Consider the following 20,248-nt stretch of genomic DNA (forward strand, 5'->3'; position numbering starts at 1 on the left):
AAATATTTATAAGCAAATCAAATACAAAACAATTTTCTCTCTCTCTCACACACACAAATATATATAATACTTTTTCAATCTAAAAATAAAAAATATGCCACAAAACATATTAATAAAACCAATGGTTTGAAAGCAGAGTTGATCAAGGCCACAAGTCCGGAGTAGACAAAATTAATGTCATTTAAATCGTACGTAGAGAAGATATCTGAGATGACGAAGAAAATGTTGAATCACTCCGGAAATGATATGTTTTATCATAATGTGAATGGCGGTCCCAATATTTAGAGAGACGTTGAATTAGCATCTGAATGGTCCCCACATCAGATCAGGAATATACCCAAGGAAACCTCCGCGTGCTTAAAAAACCTTCAATTTTAGTGACTAACCTTTAGTGACGTGGCCAAAAAAACGTCATTAAAGTTTAGTAAGGTGTGTGGCAAGTCAAAGTCGGTGTCTCACTAATGAAACCTTAGTGAGGTTTGAAAAATACACGCGTCGCTAAATTGGTGACGTGTGGGACTAATGGAACTTGAGTGGAGTTTTTTGACACGTCCATGTAAGAAAAGAAAAGAGAACGAAGATTCGATCTAATAATTTCCAGTTCATGAGGCGTGTCAATGTTACCAAAGATATTTTATTGACATGTACTCGAGAGAAGTTCGTGTCCCAGTCCCAAATAATGTATATCTCACATTAGAAACTTTTATAACTTTCATTAAGACCTCAAATGCGTTAAAATTGAAGATCTTGAGATTAAATTTTTCCTATTCATGCTACCTATACCCACCACCAGCCGCCAGATCTCACTGCTGGCCAGACCAGACCACATCGGCAAGCCAGACTCCACTCATATTCAGAGGCTTTTTTTTTTTTTTTTTGCAATATGCTCTACTCTTAGTGAGAGAGAGAGAGAGAGAGAGAGAGAGATTATCGGCGTGGAGGAGTGCTGTGGGCGGCGTCGTAGCCAGGGGAGGTGGTGGTGGCAAGTTTGGGTGGATGAATAGAAAAAGTGGGAAATAAGTTTTTTATATTTTTTACTTTTAACTCATATGAGTAATATGAATATAAAAATCAGGTGTTTTTTCTTATTTTTCTTAAGGTGTTCGATGTTGATTTGTCAGGCTGTTATTGGAGGGCACAAAAGTCTTAATTTGTGTCAAGACTTTATAGAAGTTATTTTTCTCAAATTATCACTACCAGATCCAAGCTCTAAAATTTTGATATTGTGTTTTAGCTAATATGAGACAAAAATGCGTTAATACCTTGTTTTCTCTTTATCTGAAATATATAATTTGTTTTTTTTATTAGCAACTTTGATGTAGCGTGACGTCGTGGGTTGCAAAGACAAACAACAAGAAAGAAAAAATTCTTCTTAAAATCCTCTATCAAGGATTCAAGGAAAACATAAAAGAAAAATCAACCTCATAGTATTTCTCTTTGATAAACCCATCATAATAAAAATCAACACTGCCTCTTATATATTAGGCCTATTGTATTTATAACAAAAGCAAACTTGGACTAAAAGTAAACCTAAGCCTATTATGGAAATTTCTAGAATAGTAAAGAAAAAATTACAATTAAATAAAATCATAATTTAAATAACTTAAATAATAAAATTTAAAATATATATATTTGATTGCTAGATTATTTGATTTGATGGAATAAAATCTTCATTAAAGTCCCTAATAGAGCAATCAAGTCTTTCGGTCTTGGATCCTTTGTAGCCCATTTTTACCTAGGAAACATCGGAATTAGCCAAACCTCAAGAAACATAACTTTGCAGATCTTTAAATTAGCTTTCCAATACCACCAAGCTTCTTTAAATCTGATATCCGAAACTCGAGATATGACATTTTTAATAAAACTCATCAATATAAATATATATATACACACACATCAAACTTTGAGGTAAACACTTGAACTTATTTATTTATTTTTTAATCATTTCTGTCTCCTCTATTTTTTTTGCCAGAATCATTTCTCTTTTCTCTTTCTTGTTGCATGGTAAGAAACCAAAAAAAAAAAAATTAAAAAAAAATAGAGAATTGAATAAAAAAATTTATTGAAATTTATATTAAATATATAGTAGGTAAAATAACATATAATACATTTTGGTTAGTTAAAATGCATTGGCAAAACAAAGTTGCACAATCACAATGGCTTATGTAATAAAGACTTGACTCATGAGGAGACGTGGGTTTACTGTCAACCTAGGATCGATTAGTGTTTGTCTTGTATCATCCGAATGTGGGCAGAGATGATGAGTTTTTGTAAGCCACTCGTAGAGGAAGATATTTTCGTTGCAACTCCAAAAAGAGACTTTGAATCATAAGCTTGTTTGAATGGAACTCAAAGGTGTCGCAGGTACGTCATGTTGGAATATATTCAATGTATTTTGATATTTATATGATTGAATTTATACCAAATTTTGTAATAATTTCTTTTTTAATATACAACGTCAAATAATTACTCAAAAACTCATCTTAAAACATTTTTATTGTATAAATAAGTCAATATTTATATTTTTTAACATGTTTGTAAAGTAATAAAAGTTCCAAAAAAAAAAAACAAACAAACAAACAAACAATTGACTGTAAGGGAAAATAGTCCATCCACATGAAAATCATAAAATAGTTAGATAAAATTAAGCTATGACTTGGCCTATACCGACGCTCCCTTGTATCTGTCAAGAGATGACAAGTCTTTGATCGATTGTCAACAGTAGCTTTAAGTTTCATATAAGTAAATAAATGATGAACTTTCAGATATTCGAAACATACCCAAAAGCTTCTCTGCCTGAAAATTAAAATCTAAAATTATGATTTATTAATGAGCGTTATGGCAAAGAAGGGATTATTGAGATACAATAATACTGCTTCCTACGACCATTCTAACAAAAGGAAACAGCCAAACAAGCAACCAAATTTGTGGGAGTGATCTAACTAAGAAGTTGGCCTTTCATGGAGCATTAAAGTTCACAAGAATGCCAGGCTAGCAGCCTAGCATGCAATGACCGTACAATATTTCCTACTCCTTATTTCATATCAACAACACTACTACTGTACGTTTAGATATCCAAGCCAGCATATTTTCCTTGAGGAGACAAGTTTTGGAGTAGTGTTAGACTACTTACACCGAGTGAACAGTATATACGGATTTATTGTTTTTAATTTTTTCTTTTTAAATCCGTACATACTGTTCATGATCCATAATAAGTACTATTCACTCACGCCAGGTGCGCTGTATATCATTACTGTACTTTTTGTGTTATTTTATTCTTCAAAAACCCGATCTCATTGGTAATAGGAGAATTGCCTCTATTATTTTCAATATAGTTGGTTTTCTTAGTACATTTGATAAGATCGAACATGAATTTTTATACTCACAATTAGATTACTATTACCAGTTCATTAACAGCTTTCTCACAATTTTTTTTTCCTAATCGGCGGCAATTTTGGGGTCGTCGCTATTGAGGACTAAATAGCGGCAACATGAAGTTGCCGCTAATTACCTTTTAATTCTTTTTCTTTTCTTTTTTTTCTCTTCTCATTAGCGGCGACTCCATTGTCGCCGCTAATGACCCCTCATCAGCGACGACTATGGGGGTCGTCGCTATTTAGGACTGAATGTTGCTGCTAATTGTTTTTAATTTTAATTTTTTTTTTTTTTTTTTTTCATGTTATTAGCGACGATTCTAAGAGTCGCCACTATTTACTCATCATTAGCGGCTACTATTAGCGGTGATATGAAAGTCACCGCTAATGGTCAGCCATTAGCGGCGACATGTAAAATTAAGTCACCGCTAATGACCCCTCAATAGCGGTGACTATAGGTGTCGCCACTATTCGTTTGGTCGCTAACGACCATATTGCTTATAGTGAATTACTGGAAGAGGTAAATATCTGGGATGGGCAACATGTTACAGATCAACCATCTAACGGCAGTTTTAAAACCAAGCCTTTATTAACATTGACTAACCTATATTAGCCTTAAAAAAAAAAAAAAAAAAAAAAAAAGGTGCGACGTGTTTTAAATTTGTCATTGAATATGTGAAACCCACAGAGTTATTGGTGGATTAACCCATATCTTGTACAGAAATGGATAAAAAATTAAAAATATATATTAGCCCATCTCCATGGAAAAACAACTACTGGTTCAGATTTAACCAAACAACTACAATTTATTCTCATTTAAATCTTTGAAGCAAACATTTGCTTAATTAAGCTATATATATGACTTCACTACAAAAAATTAGGTTATAATTAGCCGCTGATAGTTTTTTTTTTTTGGTCAACACTACAAGGGTTTAGATCCAAAAGCATATGTCACCACTAATGATTGGAAATTAGCGCCGATCCAAAAGTCTTGGTTAATGAGTTTCCGCGTCGACCCAAAAAATTGGAGTTCCACCATTTTGTGTCTTGGTTAATGAGTTTCGACACCCTTGCGTCCTCTGCTAAAATTCGCCTTGGGGATTGGACATAAATAGATATTGGGGTTGGAAACCTTCTATATATCACCCCATTCCCGTTTATCTCTTCCATCAATCACTTGCCATACAAGCCCATTTTTTAGCAAATCACAAGCCTACAATAAACTCTGTCATACAAATGATAGTCTTCTCCTCAAATTAGCTTGTAAAATAGTGCTATGTGTTAGGGATAGACACACCCTTGACTCAATGGTTGTGCAAACTCCACAGAATAATAATAGAATGATAAATGCAAGAGATCAACACACAGTATTTACGTGGTTCGGCAGTGGGCCTACATCCACGGGACTAACTCCGATCAATCCACTATAAACAACTTGTTACAGTGGTGTTTATTCAAGTTATGCAAAACTTGAGTTAATATAAGAGTAAAATAATACAGAGAGAAACAACCTCTGTTGAAACTAATATACACTCTCAGTGGTGTATTAAAACACTCTTTTCTTAACTCTCTCTCTGGAGTATAACTGAAGCTCTCTTGACTTCTCTTCTTGTGTGTGTTGTTTTTGATCTTCCTCAAGCATCAATCATCTAAGGCATAAGGCCCCTTGGCTATTTATAGCCAAAGTTAGAATCATCTAGATAATGAACTTAGCCCCCAAGTTTGAACCTTCTAGATGAATGAACTTGGCCTCCAAGGTAGAACCTTCTAGATGATGAAGACAAATTGAGAACCTTCTAGATAAATAGAGAATCATCTAGATACATCTTGAAGAAAACCTTCTAGATGGATAGAGAACCATCTAGAATAATCTTTGTAAAGAACCTTCTAGATGGATGGAGAACCATCTAAATAAATCTTTGTATGACTTGCTCCATTTTGTTTGATCAAAATCTTATTTTAAGTAGGGAAAAACATTGTCAGCAGGGAACAAATCTCCCCCTCCCTACTTAGAGGAGCAAGCCACGGCTAACTTCACTCACAAGAAGGTTAAACCGGCTAACTGAGAACATAGCTCATACTTCCCAGTCAGAACCACCTTAGTCAACATATCAGAGGGATTCTTTTCTATATGGATCTTTTCAAGCTTCATTTGCTTCTTGTCTATCACCTCATGTAGCCAATGATACCTCACATCAATATGCTTCGTTCGAGAATGATAAGTAGCATTTTTGCTCAAGTCTATAGCACTTTGACTATCACAAAATACCACATACTCATCTTGCTTTACTCCAAGCTCAAGAAGAAATCTCTTCATCCATAGCATTTCCTTGGCAGCTTCTATAGCGGCAATGTATTCCGCTTCTATAGTTGATAATGCAACACACTTCTAGAGTTTTGACTACTATGAGACAGCTCCCCCTGCAAAGGTAAACATATATCCGGAAGTAGATTTTCTGTTATCTAAATCCCCTGCCATGTCAGAATCAGTAAAGCCTATCAATTCTGGTTTGGAACCACCATACATTAAGCATAACTTGGAGGTACCCTTCAAATATCTAAAGATCCATTTCATAGCTTCCCAATGATCTTTGCCCAGATTTAAGAGAAATCTGCTGACAGTACCTACACCATGTGCAATGTCTGGTCGTGTGCACACCATGGCATACATAAGACTCCCAACAGCTGAGGAGTAAGGAATGACCTCCATTGCTTTCTTCTCTTCCTCTGTACACAGACATGAGTTTCTACTAAGCTTAAAGTGATTAGCAAGTGGCGTGCAAACTGTTTTAGCATTTTTCGTGTTGAATCTTTCAAGCACCCATTCAACATACTTCTCTTGTGACACCCACACCTTCTTGACTTTTCTATCACGTATGATTTGTATACCCAAAATCTGTTGAGCTGGCCCTAAGTCCTTCATGTCAAAGGACTTGAACAACTCCTTTTTCAAGTTGCTAATCATTTTTGCATCTTGTCCTACTATCAACATATCATCAACATATAGCAAAAGGATAATGAAGTTACCTTCATCGAACTTCTTGAAATAAACACAATGGTCTGCCTCAGTCTTGTTGTACCCGTGACCCACCATGAATGAGTCAAACTTCTTGTACCATTGTCTTGGTGCTTGCTTGAGACCATACAGACTTTTCTTCAATTTGCAAACCAAGTACTCCTTTCCTTTTACTTCAAAACCTTCGGGCTGCGCCATGTAAATCTCTTCCTTCAGATCACCGTGAAGGAATGCAATCTATACATCCAATTGTTCAAGCTCAAGATCCAAGCTAGCTGTCAGACCAAGAATGACTGTGATAGAACTCATCTTCACAACTGGAGAGAAGATCTCATCAAAGTCAATGCCTTTCTTTTGTGCAAAGCCTTTAACTACTAACCGTGCTTTGTACTTTGCTAGCTTTCCACTGCGATCCCTTTTCAGCTTGAACACCCACTTGTTCTTCAATGCTTTTCTTCCTTTAGGAAGTTCTACCAACTCATAGGTATCATTTTTTTGCAGGGAATTCATCTCTTCTTGCATGGCTTTTATCCAGCAGATTTTATCCTTATGAGATTGTACTTCTTGGAAACTCTCTAGCTCTCCCTCTTCAGTAAGCAAAATATATTCTGAAGTAGGATATTTGGATGACGGTCTCTGCTCTCTCGTAGATCTTCTAACCTGAGATCTTGAATCTTCCTGATCATGAGGATGCTCCCCCTGCTCAGTATCTTCATTATTATCAAGCAACTCTGGCTCATCACTGGGAGTCAATTCTGGTGTAGCATCATGCAAAACTTCCTCATCTGGAGTATGCTGAGAAGGATTGGAAGATAAATCAACTATATCTTCAATCGCAGCTTTAGACTTCTCAGGTTTATCTGCATCACCATAGAATTGGTCTTCATAGAAAACCACATCTCAACTTCTGACAATCTTCCTCTTGATTGAATCCCATAGCTTGAATCCAAATTCTTCATTTCCATAACCCAGAAAAATACAAGGAAGTGCCTTGTCATCAAGCTTCAACCTGTTCTCCTTTGGAAAATGTGCAAAGGCCTTGCATCCGAATACCTTCAGATGAGAATATGAGACATCTCTTCTGCTCCATACTCTCTTCGGTATGTCGAAACCCAAAGGAACTAAAGGTGAACGGTTGATTAAATAGCAGACTGTCAGAGTGGCCTCTCCCCAAAATGACTTGTGTAATCCAGCCATTTTTAGCATGCATCTAACTCTTTCTACAATGGTGCGGTTCATCCTCTCCGCAATACCATTGTGTTGTGGGGTGCCTGGCACAATCCTTTCATGCCTTATTCCATGCTCTAAGCAAAAGCTTCTGAATTTCTTCATAGTATATTCTCCTTCGTTGTCAGTATGGAGACACTTCAACTACTTTCTAGTCTCTCTTTCAACCATGGCATGGAATTGTTGAAAGATATCAAAGACTTGATCTTTTGTCTTTAATAGATAGACCTACACTTTCCTTGATGCATCATCAATGAATGTGACAAAATATCTATTGCCACCCAAGGTTGGAACTTTGATAGGTCCACAAACATCTGAGTAGACCCTCTCCAGAATAGTAGATTTTTTTTGTGAAGACGTTGCAAAAGAAACTCTATGCTGCTTCCCGAATAAACAATGTTCACATGGATTAAGAGCTTTACCTTTGTTAATAGGAATGAGCGACTTCTTTGCCAAAATCCGCAGCCCTTTCTCACTCATGTGACCCAGCCTTTTGTGCTATAAATTTGGAGATGAACTATCTTCCACAACGAACAACCCATCACGACACACCTTCATATGTGTCTCGTATAATGAACAACAAGACTTGCCTCTAGCCACCACCAAAGATCCCTTGGTGAGCTTCCAAACTCCTTTGCCAAAGTAACTTTCATACCCTTCTTTATCAAGGATATTACCAGATATGAGATTGAGATGCAGGTCGGGAATATATCGAACATCCTTCAAAATCAATGTACACCCGACATTGGTTTGAGCACGGATGTTACCAACCCCAACTATCTTCGAGTTGCTAGTGTTACCCATTCTTACCATACTAAAGTCTCCTGCTTTGTATGATGTGAAGATCTCCTTGTTAAGAGTAGCATGGTAAGAGGCAGCGGTGTCTACAACCCACTCCTCATCATTACCCGCAACATGCAAACAATCCCCAGCGCCATAAGATAGAACTACCACATCTTGCCCCAAACAAGTGGCAATTGTATTCTTTTCATCATAGTTTCTTTGGTTGTAGTCAGCTTGGTTTTGTTCTCACTTCCAAGCATAGCAATTTCTCTTCATATGACCCTCCTTGCCGCAATGATAACATTTTCTTCTTTCAATGGACTTCCCTCTTGACTTTGACCTCCCTTTAGATTTATCACGACTCTTGAAACCTCTGTTTTTGCTTCTGCCCCTGTTCTCTATGACAAGAGCTTGTGCACTGTCAGTCCCAACAGCCTGTCTTCTAGTTTCTTCATTGAACATGCTGCTTGTAACTTGCTCCATGGTCATCTTGCCATCGGGAGTAGAGTTACTCAAGGACACCACCAAGGTTTCCCAGCTATTTGGTAGAGAGCTCAAGAGCATCAAAGCTTGTAGCTCCTCATCAAGAGTCATCCTCATAGTGTTCAGTTGATTTACGATATTCTGAAAATCATTCAAATGGTCGAAAACTGAGGCACCCTCCTTAAACTTCAAGTTAACAAGTTGTCGAATCAAGAAGGCTTTGTTTACGGCTGTCTTTCGCTCGTATCTTGCTGTCAGCTTCTTCCATAATTCACGAGCATTGGTTTCATTGGAAATATGATGGTATACTTTGTCATCCACCCATTGCCGAATGAGACCAACTACTTGTAAATTTAATTTCTTCCACTCTGCATCTGAAGTCTCCTTTAGCTTGGCTGTGTCACCTTTAATTGGAGCATACATATCTTTATAGTAAAGTATGTCCAACATCTTGCCCTTCCAAAGTAGCCAATTGCTACCATTTAGGCTTATCATTCTGCAGCTTGTACCGTCCATTGAAATTGCACAACAATCTTCAAATGAAAGACGTCGGTGAATAGTACCGCATTACCATCAGCCTGGCTCTGATATCACTTGTTAGGGATGGACACACCCTTGACTCAATGGTTGTGCAAACTCCACAAAATAATAATGGAATGATAAATGCAAGAGATCAACACACAGTATTTACGTAGTTCGGCAGTGGGCCTACATCCACGGGACTAACTCCGATCAATCCACTATAAACAACTTGTTACAGTGGTGTTTACTCAAGTTATGCAAAACTTGAGTTAATACAAGAGTAAAATAATACAGAGAGAAACAACCTCTGTTGAAACTAATATAAACTCTCAGTGGTGTATTCAAACACTCTTTTCTTAACTCTCTCTCTCTGGAGTATAACTGAAGCTCTCTTGACTTCTCTTCTTGTGTGTGTTGTTTTTGATCTTCCTCAAGCATCAATCATCTAAGGCATAAGGCCCCTTGGCTATTTATAGCCAAAGTTAGAATCATCTAGATGATGAACTTAGCCCCCAAGTTAGAACCTTCTAGATGAATGAACTTGGCCTCCAAGGTAGAACCTTCTAGATGATGAAGACAAATTGAGAACCTTCTAAATGAATAGAGAATCATCTAGATACATCTTGAAGAGAACCTTCTAAATAGATGGAGAACCATCTAGAATAATCTTTGTAAAGAACATTCTAGATGGATGGAGAACCATCTAGATAAATCTTTGTATGACTTGTTCCATTTTGTTTGATCAAAATCTTATCTTAAGTAGGAAAAAACATTGTCAGCGGCCAACACTATGTGGATATATAACATTTTGACTTGATGATTACTTGCTGCGAAGGAGTTGGGATCGATTCTGCAAAAGCCGCCAACATTGGCCAATAGAGCTTTATTGAAGATCGCCGAATCTCTAAATCTCATTTCACCTTGAGCTTTAGAAAAACCCATTCGTTTTCCGCTCATCCAATGAATCTTGGAATTGTTCTCTTTATGCTTCCACTAAAACTTCTGCATCATCCCATTAATTTACTTACATGGAGTGGGTTAAAGTTGAAAGACACTTATAATGTAGGTGGAGATTGCTTGAACCACATACGGCTTTCAGTAAAACTTATATCCCTGCTTCCGAGAGGAACCAGACCTTCTAGTTGTGCAAATAGTTCCATACTTTATCTTTAATCCTTTTAAAGGCCTTATTAGTACCTAATCATGTCAAATCCTTTAATTTAGAGAGTATAAATCATATTAATATATTAATATGATTTATATCAGTGCTTCACATGCCACATTGTTTGTTACATATATATAGTTCATACGGAATAATCATATATGCTTGTGTATTATTATTATTATTTTAAAAGATTGTGTTTTGATTTTTCTTTGTTGTAATGTTTCATATAGCACACTCTGGTTTAGGAAATTAACTAAACCCTAAACGACGAGAAAATTATAGAATTTCCTGACAGTCTTTTTTACATTGTGAATTTTTTACTTTGATCAACCAAAAAAACTTAAGGGTCCCAAAAAAATGACGTCGAGAAAAAGAAATGTGATAAAAGAAAATAATAAAAAAATTAATGGTGTTTTTTTTCCCAAATTCATAGTGTTTTTGAAACGCTAAAAGTACATCTTTATTGTAGTAGTGAGTAATATGGTCACTGTCACATTAATAATTAATGACCAACACAATAAGTATTACGTAACTATTACATCAATTTAGAAAAATTATAATTAAATTATAGCACCGTTAACAACACTTTGAATCTATATTTCTAAATGTACTATAGGTAATTTTCGAAAATGGTTAGTACTAAATAATAATTAAACCGACAGTAAACCCCACACTTTTGTATATTTTTTATTATTATTATTATTATTCCAATAAAACGGCCAAAAAAAAAAAAAAAAAAAAAACGGAGGCCCAAAAGCTCCATCAATCATTAAAGTGTAACATTTTGTAGCTAGAAGACCTCTACTTTATTTGGAACCAAATATTTCATTCTCAGCACACATCTTTGCCACATACATGTTCTAAATAGATAAACAAGAGTCCATCACTCAACTAGTGCAATAGGCTCTACTATCAATGACATGACTCGATTTTTTGCTTTAATGTCTGGTGCTCCGTGCCCATCTCCATATTGGTACGTGCATTGGGCAATCCGAGCAAGGTTTATTGCTGTTACCACTAAACGTTCTCCAAATGGAGAATCAACTACTCGCTCTTCATTCATCTTTTTCCAAGTCCTCTCAATCATGTTACTCATGTGTTTGCTAGCAACTTCCTCATAAACACCGGTTTCACACATGTAGCAATTGATTGAATTTGCAATTTCACCTCTCTTTAACTCTCCCTGCATTTCAAATAAACAATTAAATATGTTAGTGTGAAGTAGTGATTCCAATGATGAATTAAACCTTAAAAATCATTTACCCAAAATGGATGCTATAAAAAGAATACCGTCGAAGTACTCAAATCATTGCAAAGTCGAAAAATAATTGATGGCCAACGCAAAAGGTTAAAATATTTTTCTAAGCCCTCAATTGCCTGCTTTGTGAACTTTTGATTCCAAAAAAAATAAGCATGAACAAGGAACACTGCCCCAGAAACGGATAGCCAAGCATTGTCAAGATAGTCCTTAAAAGTTGGCATATCTTTGTTGTAACACCATTTTGCTTCTTGTAGGAATGCTTTGCACAGATCAGCCCACTAAAATAAAAGAAGAAGATTGTTAGATTTAAAATTTCAAACAAAATGCAATTCATCTTTAAAAAAAAAATAGAAGTGGTTGCACATACCGCTTTTGTTAGGTATGGAAGGGTGTTTTCTCCTTTCTCCTTAAGAGTTTCATATGCCATCTCATTGACAGTGTTGTAGAGAGCTAAGAAGCATAACTTCATATAGTGGGGAAGATTTTTCAAGGCATTGATATCCCATCTTAAAACACAATCAAGAAATTAAAATTAAGGTTTGCTTATTAGTTGCATAACATAAAAGTTGCCAGTACGGAATTCCATGATATTACAAATTGTTCTTTGTGGGGGTGGCGGGGGCCGGGGGGAAGAGGATGAGAAGGGGAAGGAGAAAAGTTATCAGGTATTAACCTTTCTACAGCATCTGTAAACAGCTCTAGTTCATCCAAAGTGCCATAAACATCATAGACATCATCAATGGTGGTTACAAGAGCAGCCACTTTCGTTAACCCTTTACGAAGATTACTTAATTGGGGTTCGAAGGCTATTCCAACAGCCCAAACGAAGCATTCCATCAGTCTATCTCTGGTGAAACTCAGGTTGTTTGCCAGGCCCATATCTTTCCACCACCTAAAAGTCATAAAGTGAAACCAAATACGTTTCCACTTAGCGTTCAAGCCATGGCAAAGTCAATTTTCATCTTTTAACAAACGCCTACCTTATAGTGATTTGAATAAATAGTTTGAACATTTTTTACCTTGACACATCTTGAATTTCTCTTTGAAACACAGACTGCACTATGTTAAAATCCAACTTTGCAAGTTCAAGTAGAAGAGAATTTGCATCTTCCCTCTTATTGTATGCCTCAATATACCACCGAGCTTCTAGCCTTAGCATTCTATGGTGCAATGGAACCTCCAATGCATGACTAACTTGTTCTGCCATGCTTTTGCTCACATCTCCTTTGAGGTCCTTGAGATGCATTCTTGTGAATGTCGTGGCCTCGTCCAAGAGGTTTTCTCCTTCAAAGCCAAGATAAGAAGCTTCATATAAACTCAACATTCCTTTGACATTCTTTGTAAGGCATTCCTTGAAATTCCCACTATCGTTCTTGAAACTGTTAAATACATCTGTGTTTCGTACAAATATGATATAAGAAGATGGTGAGATGAACATGGGAAATGAAATGAAGAAGCTTTAATTAGCGTCTGTATCATATACGTACCTTGGAAGACCTGATAGCCTTGTTGTCTGAGGAGCCTAAAGCTTAGAGCAGTAGCATGGAGACTCTTCTCAATTCTTTCATCATTATAGCCTTTTGAAGATGCAAAGTTGTCAAGGGCTCTTTTTATTTCCCTCTCAAATCGGTATCCCAAACCTAATCTTTGAACATCATCAATCAGTTCAAGAGTTGCCAATAAGTCGGTATTTTCATTATTAATCATACTCCTCACATCCTCCTCCAGCTTCTTTGCCCTGTCTTTGTACTTTTCATCCTGCATGCATGATCACAATTTGAGATAAACATGTATACCGTACGTTAATGATGATAATGTTTCATCTTATTGGTCAAACGTGCCTTGTGTCTTGTCATGTTTAGTTGCAAAGACGCATTTTGACTTTAATTAAAAAATAAATAAATCAAATGATCAGTGGGGATGAGGGTTGAGGGGAAATAAAGCAAGTTGGTTACCGCATAATCATTCTTTAAGGACTGCAAAAAATCGTAACTCCAGGAGCTTGGCTGGTAATTGGCGGATTGTCGTTCAACTTGTGAATGGGAAGTTGGTATACTCGCAAAGCATCGAGAGTAGTGCCCATATTTGTGGTCGAGAAGAAGAGGTCTAGTTTTCAAGGGATATTTAGGTATGTTATGTGGCAAGGAGAAATTCTGGGATAAGGGGAATAGGTGTATAAGTGCCATTCCTCTTTATCTTATAATTAATTTGCCTGTAATTTTCATAGGAAGGCATGAAGCTCTATATATATATATATATAGAGAGAGAGAGAGAGAGAGAGAGAGGACCTCAGTAACTTGTTGGTCATTGATCTTCGGGGCAAATAATAATGTGGGTCACTGGATTTATGTGCGTTTTTCCTCAGCAAAACGAGGAACTCATTGGCGGAGGTACTCTTAAAGATTCTCATGTCCGATCCATCTCCTGATTGGACATATGTTGTAAACTTGACATGCAATTTGTCAATGATCATCATAAGCAATGGAGGAAGAGGCGTAAGTTGACAGTTCTCCTAATAATGTGAGTTGATAATAATTAAGCTCAATGACTTGTGGGTCACTGGATTTATGTGTGTGTTTCCTCAGCAAAACGTGAAACTCATTGGCAGAGTACCATCTCTCATGTGCGATCCATCTCCTGATAAATGTGTTGTCAATTACGAACTGTGTACGTAAAAAGTCTCGACATGTATTGTCATACGCATTGACAAGTCCACTTAGAATGTGAACCACGCAACCAAACTTGCAAACACGTAGTGCGATCTTTTCCATAAAAGCACCCATCAAACTTCACAAACTAATAACTATTCCAACAACATAATGTGGGGAATGTGTGCCTTGAACCTAGGGGTGGGACCTAACCGGTTTTGATGTGTTATATAAGGATTGGAATTCCCTTTCATGGTTGGGGTTGAAGTTTTTGTCTTACACAAAAGTGGGTTTCTTGTTGGACTTTTAGTAAGAAAAAAGCACGGACTATGTGCTCCTATATAAAGACAAGTGTTGTGCAGCAATGTGAAGAAAGCAAAAATCAAAGTAATATTTGCTTTGGTGGGCCAACAATAGATAGAAAAAGAGAGAGCAAGAAAGAGTGTCTTTTTCTCATTTTTTGTTATTACTCTCCTTTGGGCAAAGTGAGAATTGGGTGTATTTGGGGCTTTGGGTTTGAGTGATTTTCTCACCCTGTTCCTCTCTTGTACTCATCTTTTGATAATGAATTTTCTTTGGGTCATCTCCGTCAGTAGATGTAAGCTTGTTAAGCCGAACCACTAAATTTTTGTGTCGTGTGTAATTGCTTATCTTTGTTATTCCACATTCTTCTTATTTTTCGCATCTCACGGGTCTTGAGAAATAGGATTAATTTCCTAACACATAAAGGGTGCGTTTTTAAAAAAATAATCTGCAATTTTAAACCAAATTGCAATTTTAAAATCACAAAAAAATCTACGATTTTCATAAGCTAATTAGAAGGTGCTTATTTGAAAAAAGTGTGAATTTAAAATAAAATCACGATTTCTATTAAAAAGATATTTGGCGTAATAGCTACCTTTTTTTTAGCGGGAATGAAAAAAATACCAAAAATATCCACCTAAAATATATTAAAACCCTTATTTTCTCTTCTTTTTTTTTTTTTCTTCATCCTCTCTGTCTCGTTCATCCTTTCTCTGCCCTGTAGCAGTGTGCGTCGCTGTTGTCCATCTCTCCGCCCCTTTTCCAGGTAATAATCTCACCTAAATATTTTATCTCTCTCCATATAACTCCTTTGCTTTTATAAAACTTTTCACTATTTGGTGTTCGGTGTTATTTTATGTGGTTTGTGTGATTACTGTGCCTTTTTATATATACGTTTATGTTCTTCAACCATTTCTACAAAGTAAGGTTGTGATTTTTTTTTTCAAAATTTTATTTAGATTACCATGCATGCATAGTGATCTGCAATCTATCATAGTATGCAGTAATAGATCACTGTACACGCATAGTAATGTGATAGTGCGTGTATAGTAACTGTGTGAGGCTTTTTCTTTTTTTTTTTAAAAAAAAAAAAAATGTACAGCGACCAAGATGATGATTTTTCTCAGGTCACTGTGTACTGCATAGTAATATGTATAGTGACGATTTTTTATGGCTTCTTTTTTTTTTTTTTTTTAAAGGTACTGTATAGTAACAATTTGTGATGGATTTTTATTTTTATTTTTTAATGGGTAATGCACTCTAACAATTTGTGATATTTTTTTTTAATATATATTTTTAATGGGTAATAAACAGTGATAATTTATGATTTTTTTTTAAAAAAAAAATTTCTCATTATTAGTTTAATTTAATGGATTGTTCTTTTATTTTTTATTATATGTCTGTTTTGAATATGTTTCAAGAAAAAAAAATACAAAAAGAAAAAGGCATATAGAAACAAGTAATATAGCAATATATAATTGCCTAAGTAGAAAACTCAAAGTTAATGTCAAATTATAAGTCATTTGTTTGCATAGGTGTTAAAAATGGAGTTATAGACAATGTTAGTTATTTTACTGTTATAAAGAAATGTCCTTATTGGTAATTTGGTCATGAAACCGCAATTATATGCTAATGTTATCCAAACACTCAATTGATAAAAAAAAAAAAAAAAAAAAAAAAACTTTTTAGCATGTTTTACCAAATGCCTGTGCGATTTTAAAAAGTAACGATTTTAAAAACACAATTTTTAAAATCGCACTTCTTAAAATCGAAATCCCAAACAGGCCCAAAATATAACTATCAAAGCCAAAAACATAAACTTCAAAATAATCATCTCTATCATAAGATAAGACGTTCTAAATGTTTTGAAAAGTGACACTCTGATGTAGACTACAATGCCTGTGAGTATATGAGGAAGACCCGAAGGGATAAGTGTGTGAAGACGCCCCAGAAGATGGTGACAAGATCCCAGACTCGCGCAGTAAAAGAAGTAGCCCCAGGAATTGCGATCGATCGCACCTTGCTTGTGATCGAGCGCAGTTCCCCTGTTTTAGAGAATGGAGTTCTGGAACTGTGACCGATGGCCCCTGCTTCAACGATCGATCGCACGATTGAGCACAGAAGTCCCTGAAACTGCAACCGCACCTATGATCAATCGCAAGATCGAGCGCAAAAGTCTCTGGTAGTACGATCAATTGCACTCTACCTGCGATCGAGCGCACTCGGGGCCTTCTATGTTATTTTTCCGCTATTATTTGTTTTAAACCGACTTAGTTTACTTGTTTTACTTGGATTAGGGTTGTGGGAGCCCTAATTCCATTCTTTATTAGTATTAGGGGTTTTGGGGCTATAAATACATAATTATAGCCCCTTAAAAAGACGGTTTATGTTATTTGATCAGTTTTCCTTCAATAAGAATTACTCAGATGAGTTTTCTTCATATTTTTCTTAAAACCCTAGATAGACTCTATTGTTTTGAGAAGAATTCTCAGATCCTTAATAGACTTAAGATCTAAGAATTATTTATCCTTCTTCTTGTATTGTTTTATTCACTTCCACATAGTCAGGCTGCATCAGTTAGTATCAGAGCTCAGTCACTTTCCATGGCTCCAAACACAGGAGGGAGGAAGGGCAACCGCTTTGCAAGCTTACACAACGTGTATGAACGCGATGATTCAGTTCATAAAGAACATAAGGTGACACCGGAAACGAGAAAGAAGGGCAGATTGCGGCTATGAGGGATCAAATTGAAGACTTCACCACCCAACTGGCCGACGCACGCCTCCATGACTGGCGTCTACGTCGACTCCCACCACGCACGCCGGAGGAGGAAGACGAAGACGACAACGGGTATGGATCTGCAAACCCTTTTGCGGAGCGCCGAATGAGGGTCGTCGACCCCCTGCACAAGCTCATGCTAATCGGTGGGAGAGCGGGTTCAAACTTGAGATTCCAGAATTCCACGGGGGCCTGGAACCCAAAGAATTTCTAGATTGGGTGGCGGCAATTGAAGAGATTTTCGACTTCAAGGAGCTACCGGAAGTTCAGCGAGTTTCTTTGGTCACAACCAAATTTCAGGGAAGGGCCATGGCGTGGTGGCAGCAATTGAAGCAAGCTAAGGCACGCAAGGGCAAGCGAAAGTTCGACAATTGGGAGCAATTATTGGGCAAGATGTGACCCGCCTTTTTGCCACATAACTACCTACGCACCATGTATCAATGGCTGCAAAATTGGAGTCAAGTTTCGAAGTCCGTAGATGAATACATGGAGGAGTTCTACAAATTATTGACACGAGTTGATTTGTCTGAGACGGAGGAGCAATTAGTGTCCCAGTATATTGGAGGGTTAAGGCCACAAATTCAACACACATTGAACCTATTTGACCCCTCTAAGGTGTCAGAGGCTCATCAAAGGGCGTTGTTAATTGAGAAGGCGTCGGCACGTGGGTCATTCAACTCATTTGGACGTAGCAGCGGTGGAAGCTACAACCGGCCAAGGGTTCCGTTCACAACTCGGGAGGCCCCTTCCCAAGTTACCGGCCCAAGTAAAAACCCCACACTTGTGGGGCAGCCAAGCTGACCAGGGGCTGCAACTAGGCCCAAGTGTTTTCGTTGTGGAGAGATGGGCCACCGAATGGCGGATTGTCGTAAGGGTGAGAAGTATGGAAAGGCCCTACTCGTCGATTCGGGAGAAACCTTCGATGAACAAGGCAATGGAGAAGAGCAAGCAGCAAATTTTGATGATTACGATGGGGCCGAAGAAGAATTTGCCACTAGGGATGACACTCCTTTATTGATGGTGCGAAGGATATGTTATACACCCCAGAAGGTAGAGGGAGATGACAGACAGCGCCATAATCTTTTCCATACAATTTGCACGGTTGAAGGCAAGAGGTGCAAACTTGTTATTGATGGGGGTAGCTGTGAGAACGTCGTGACTGAGGAAGTGGTTCAGAAATTGGGCCTTACAACGGAGAAGCACCCTACCCCATATCGCTTGGAGTGGCTCAAGAAAGGAGATGAGGTAATTGTGTCTAAACGTTGCCTTGTGAGTTTTTCAATTGGGAAAAGATATAAGGATAAAGTGTGGTGTGACGTGGTGGCAATGGATGCGTGCCATATATTACTTGGGAGACCATGGCAATATAATAGGAATGCGCACCATGATGGAAGGAAGAACACATACAGCTTCTTGGTTGACAATGTGAAGCTCACTCTCCTTCCCGATCCGGGTGAATGTCCCAAACCGTCAACCGGAATGGGTCAAACATTTTTGGCCAGACATGAGTTCATTAAGGAGATGCTAAAAGCGGATTGTGGGTACTTACTAGTATGTAAAGAAGGAAAGAAGGTAGAAGAGGTGCCGGAAGAAGCCAAGGGGTTAGTCGAAGAATTTGCAGATGTATTTCCAGTTGAGTTACCCGATGAGCTACCTCCTCTTCGTGACATACAACACCAAATTGATTTGGTGCCGGGATCGAACCTACCAATCGACCACACTACCGCATGAGCCCCAAAGAGAATGAACAATTGAGGCGACAAATGGAGGGGTTATTAGCCAAAGGACACATTCGAGAAAGCTTGAGTCCTTGTGCGGTACTGGCTTTACTCACCCCTAAGAAGGATGGTTCATGGAAGATGTGCGTGGATAGTAGGGCCATAAACAAGATCACCGTGAGATATTGGTTCTCTATTCCCCGGTTGGATGATTTGTTAGATCAATTGAGTGGGGCAACGATATTCACCAAGCTGGACCTAAGGAGTGGATACCATCAAATTTGGGTGCGACCAAATGATGAGTGGAAAACAACGTTTAAGACACAGGAGGGACTCTTTGAATGGTTGGTAATGCCGTTCGGATTATCCAATGCACCTAGCACGTTCATGAGGGTGATGAACCAAGCTTTTCGGCCTTTTATAGGGAGGTTTGTCGTCGTGTACTTTGATGATATACTCATTTACAGCCCCAATAGAGATACGCACCTCCTACATGTGCGGGAAGTACTCCAAGTGCTCCGGAAAGAGAAGTTCTACGCATCACCAGCCAAGTGCTCATTCATGACAGATTCGGTGCTTTTCCTTGGTTATCTGGTATCTAAAGACGGGTTGGCGGTGGACGAAGCAAAAATCGCGGCCGTTCGGGATTGGCCCATTCCTACCACATTACACGAGGTACGAAGTTTTCATGGGTTGGTGTCCTTTTATATGCGGTTCATTCATGACTTTAGCACCATCATGGCACCTATCACGGAGTGTATGAAGACAGGAAAATTCTCTTGGAGTGAGGCGGCTACCGAAGCATTTAAGTTAATTAAACCTTGTGCCCATTTTGGAAGATTCGTCGGAGGAAGACGCGAATTCGAGGGCGAATTATGTTCAACGTGAGGAGGATGATGTAGACTACAATGCCTGGGAGTATATGAGGAAGACACGAAGGGATAAAGGTTTGAAGACACCCCAGAAGATG

At 37.7% G+C, this 20,248-nt stretch overlaps 1 protein-coding gene across 1 annotated transcript; it reads right to left on the reverse strand.

Moving 5' to 3' along the window:
- Window positions 1–11,328: 11,328 nt before the first annotated feature.
- Window positions 11,329–14,017, reverse strand: LOC132182685 (tricyclene synthase TPS4, chloroplastic). Its single transcript, XM_059595999.2, has 7 exons — window positions 13,787–14,017; window positions 13,319–13,589; window positions 12,851–13,223; window positions 12,505–12,723; window positions 12,199–12,337; window positions 11,861–12,109; window positions 11,329–11,753 (listed from the first exon to the last, which is right to left on the reverse strand). The coding sequence occupies exons 1-7, from the start codon at window positions 14,015–14,017 to the stop codon at window positions 11,454–11,456; spliced, it is 1,782 nt and encodes a 593-aa protein (XP_059451982.2). The 3' UTR covers window positions 11,329–11,453.
- Window positions 14,018–20,248: the final 6,231 nt, after the last annotated feature.

This window comes from Corylus avellana, chromosome 5 (assembly GCF_965113065.1).
Source record: "Corylus avellana chromosome 5, dhCorAvel1.hap1.2, whole genome shotgun sequence".
In the NCBI taxonomy this organism is placed as follows: domain Eukaryota; kingdom Viridiplantae; phylum Streptophyta; class Magnoliopsida; order Fagales; family Betulaceae; genus Corylus; species Corylus avellana.

Coding starts and splice junctions, on each gene's coding strand:
- LOC132182685 (XM_059595999.2), bottom strand. CDS start 14,017: ATGGCACTTATACACCTATTCCCCTTATCCCAGAATTTCTCCTTGCCA. Junction 13,590..13,786: donor CCTTAAAGAATGATTATGCG/GTAACCAACTTG, acceptor TCATGCATGCAG/GATGAAAAGTACAAAGACAG. Junction 12,338..12,504: donor TTTACAGATGCTGTAGAAAG/GTTAATACCTGA, acceptor TTGTGTTTTAAG/ATGGGATATCAATGCCTTGA.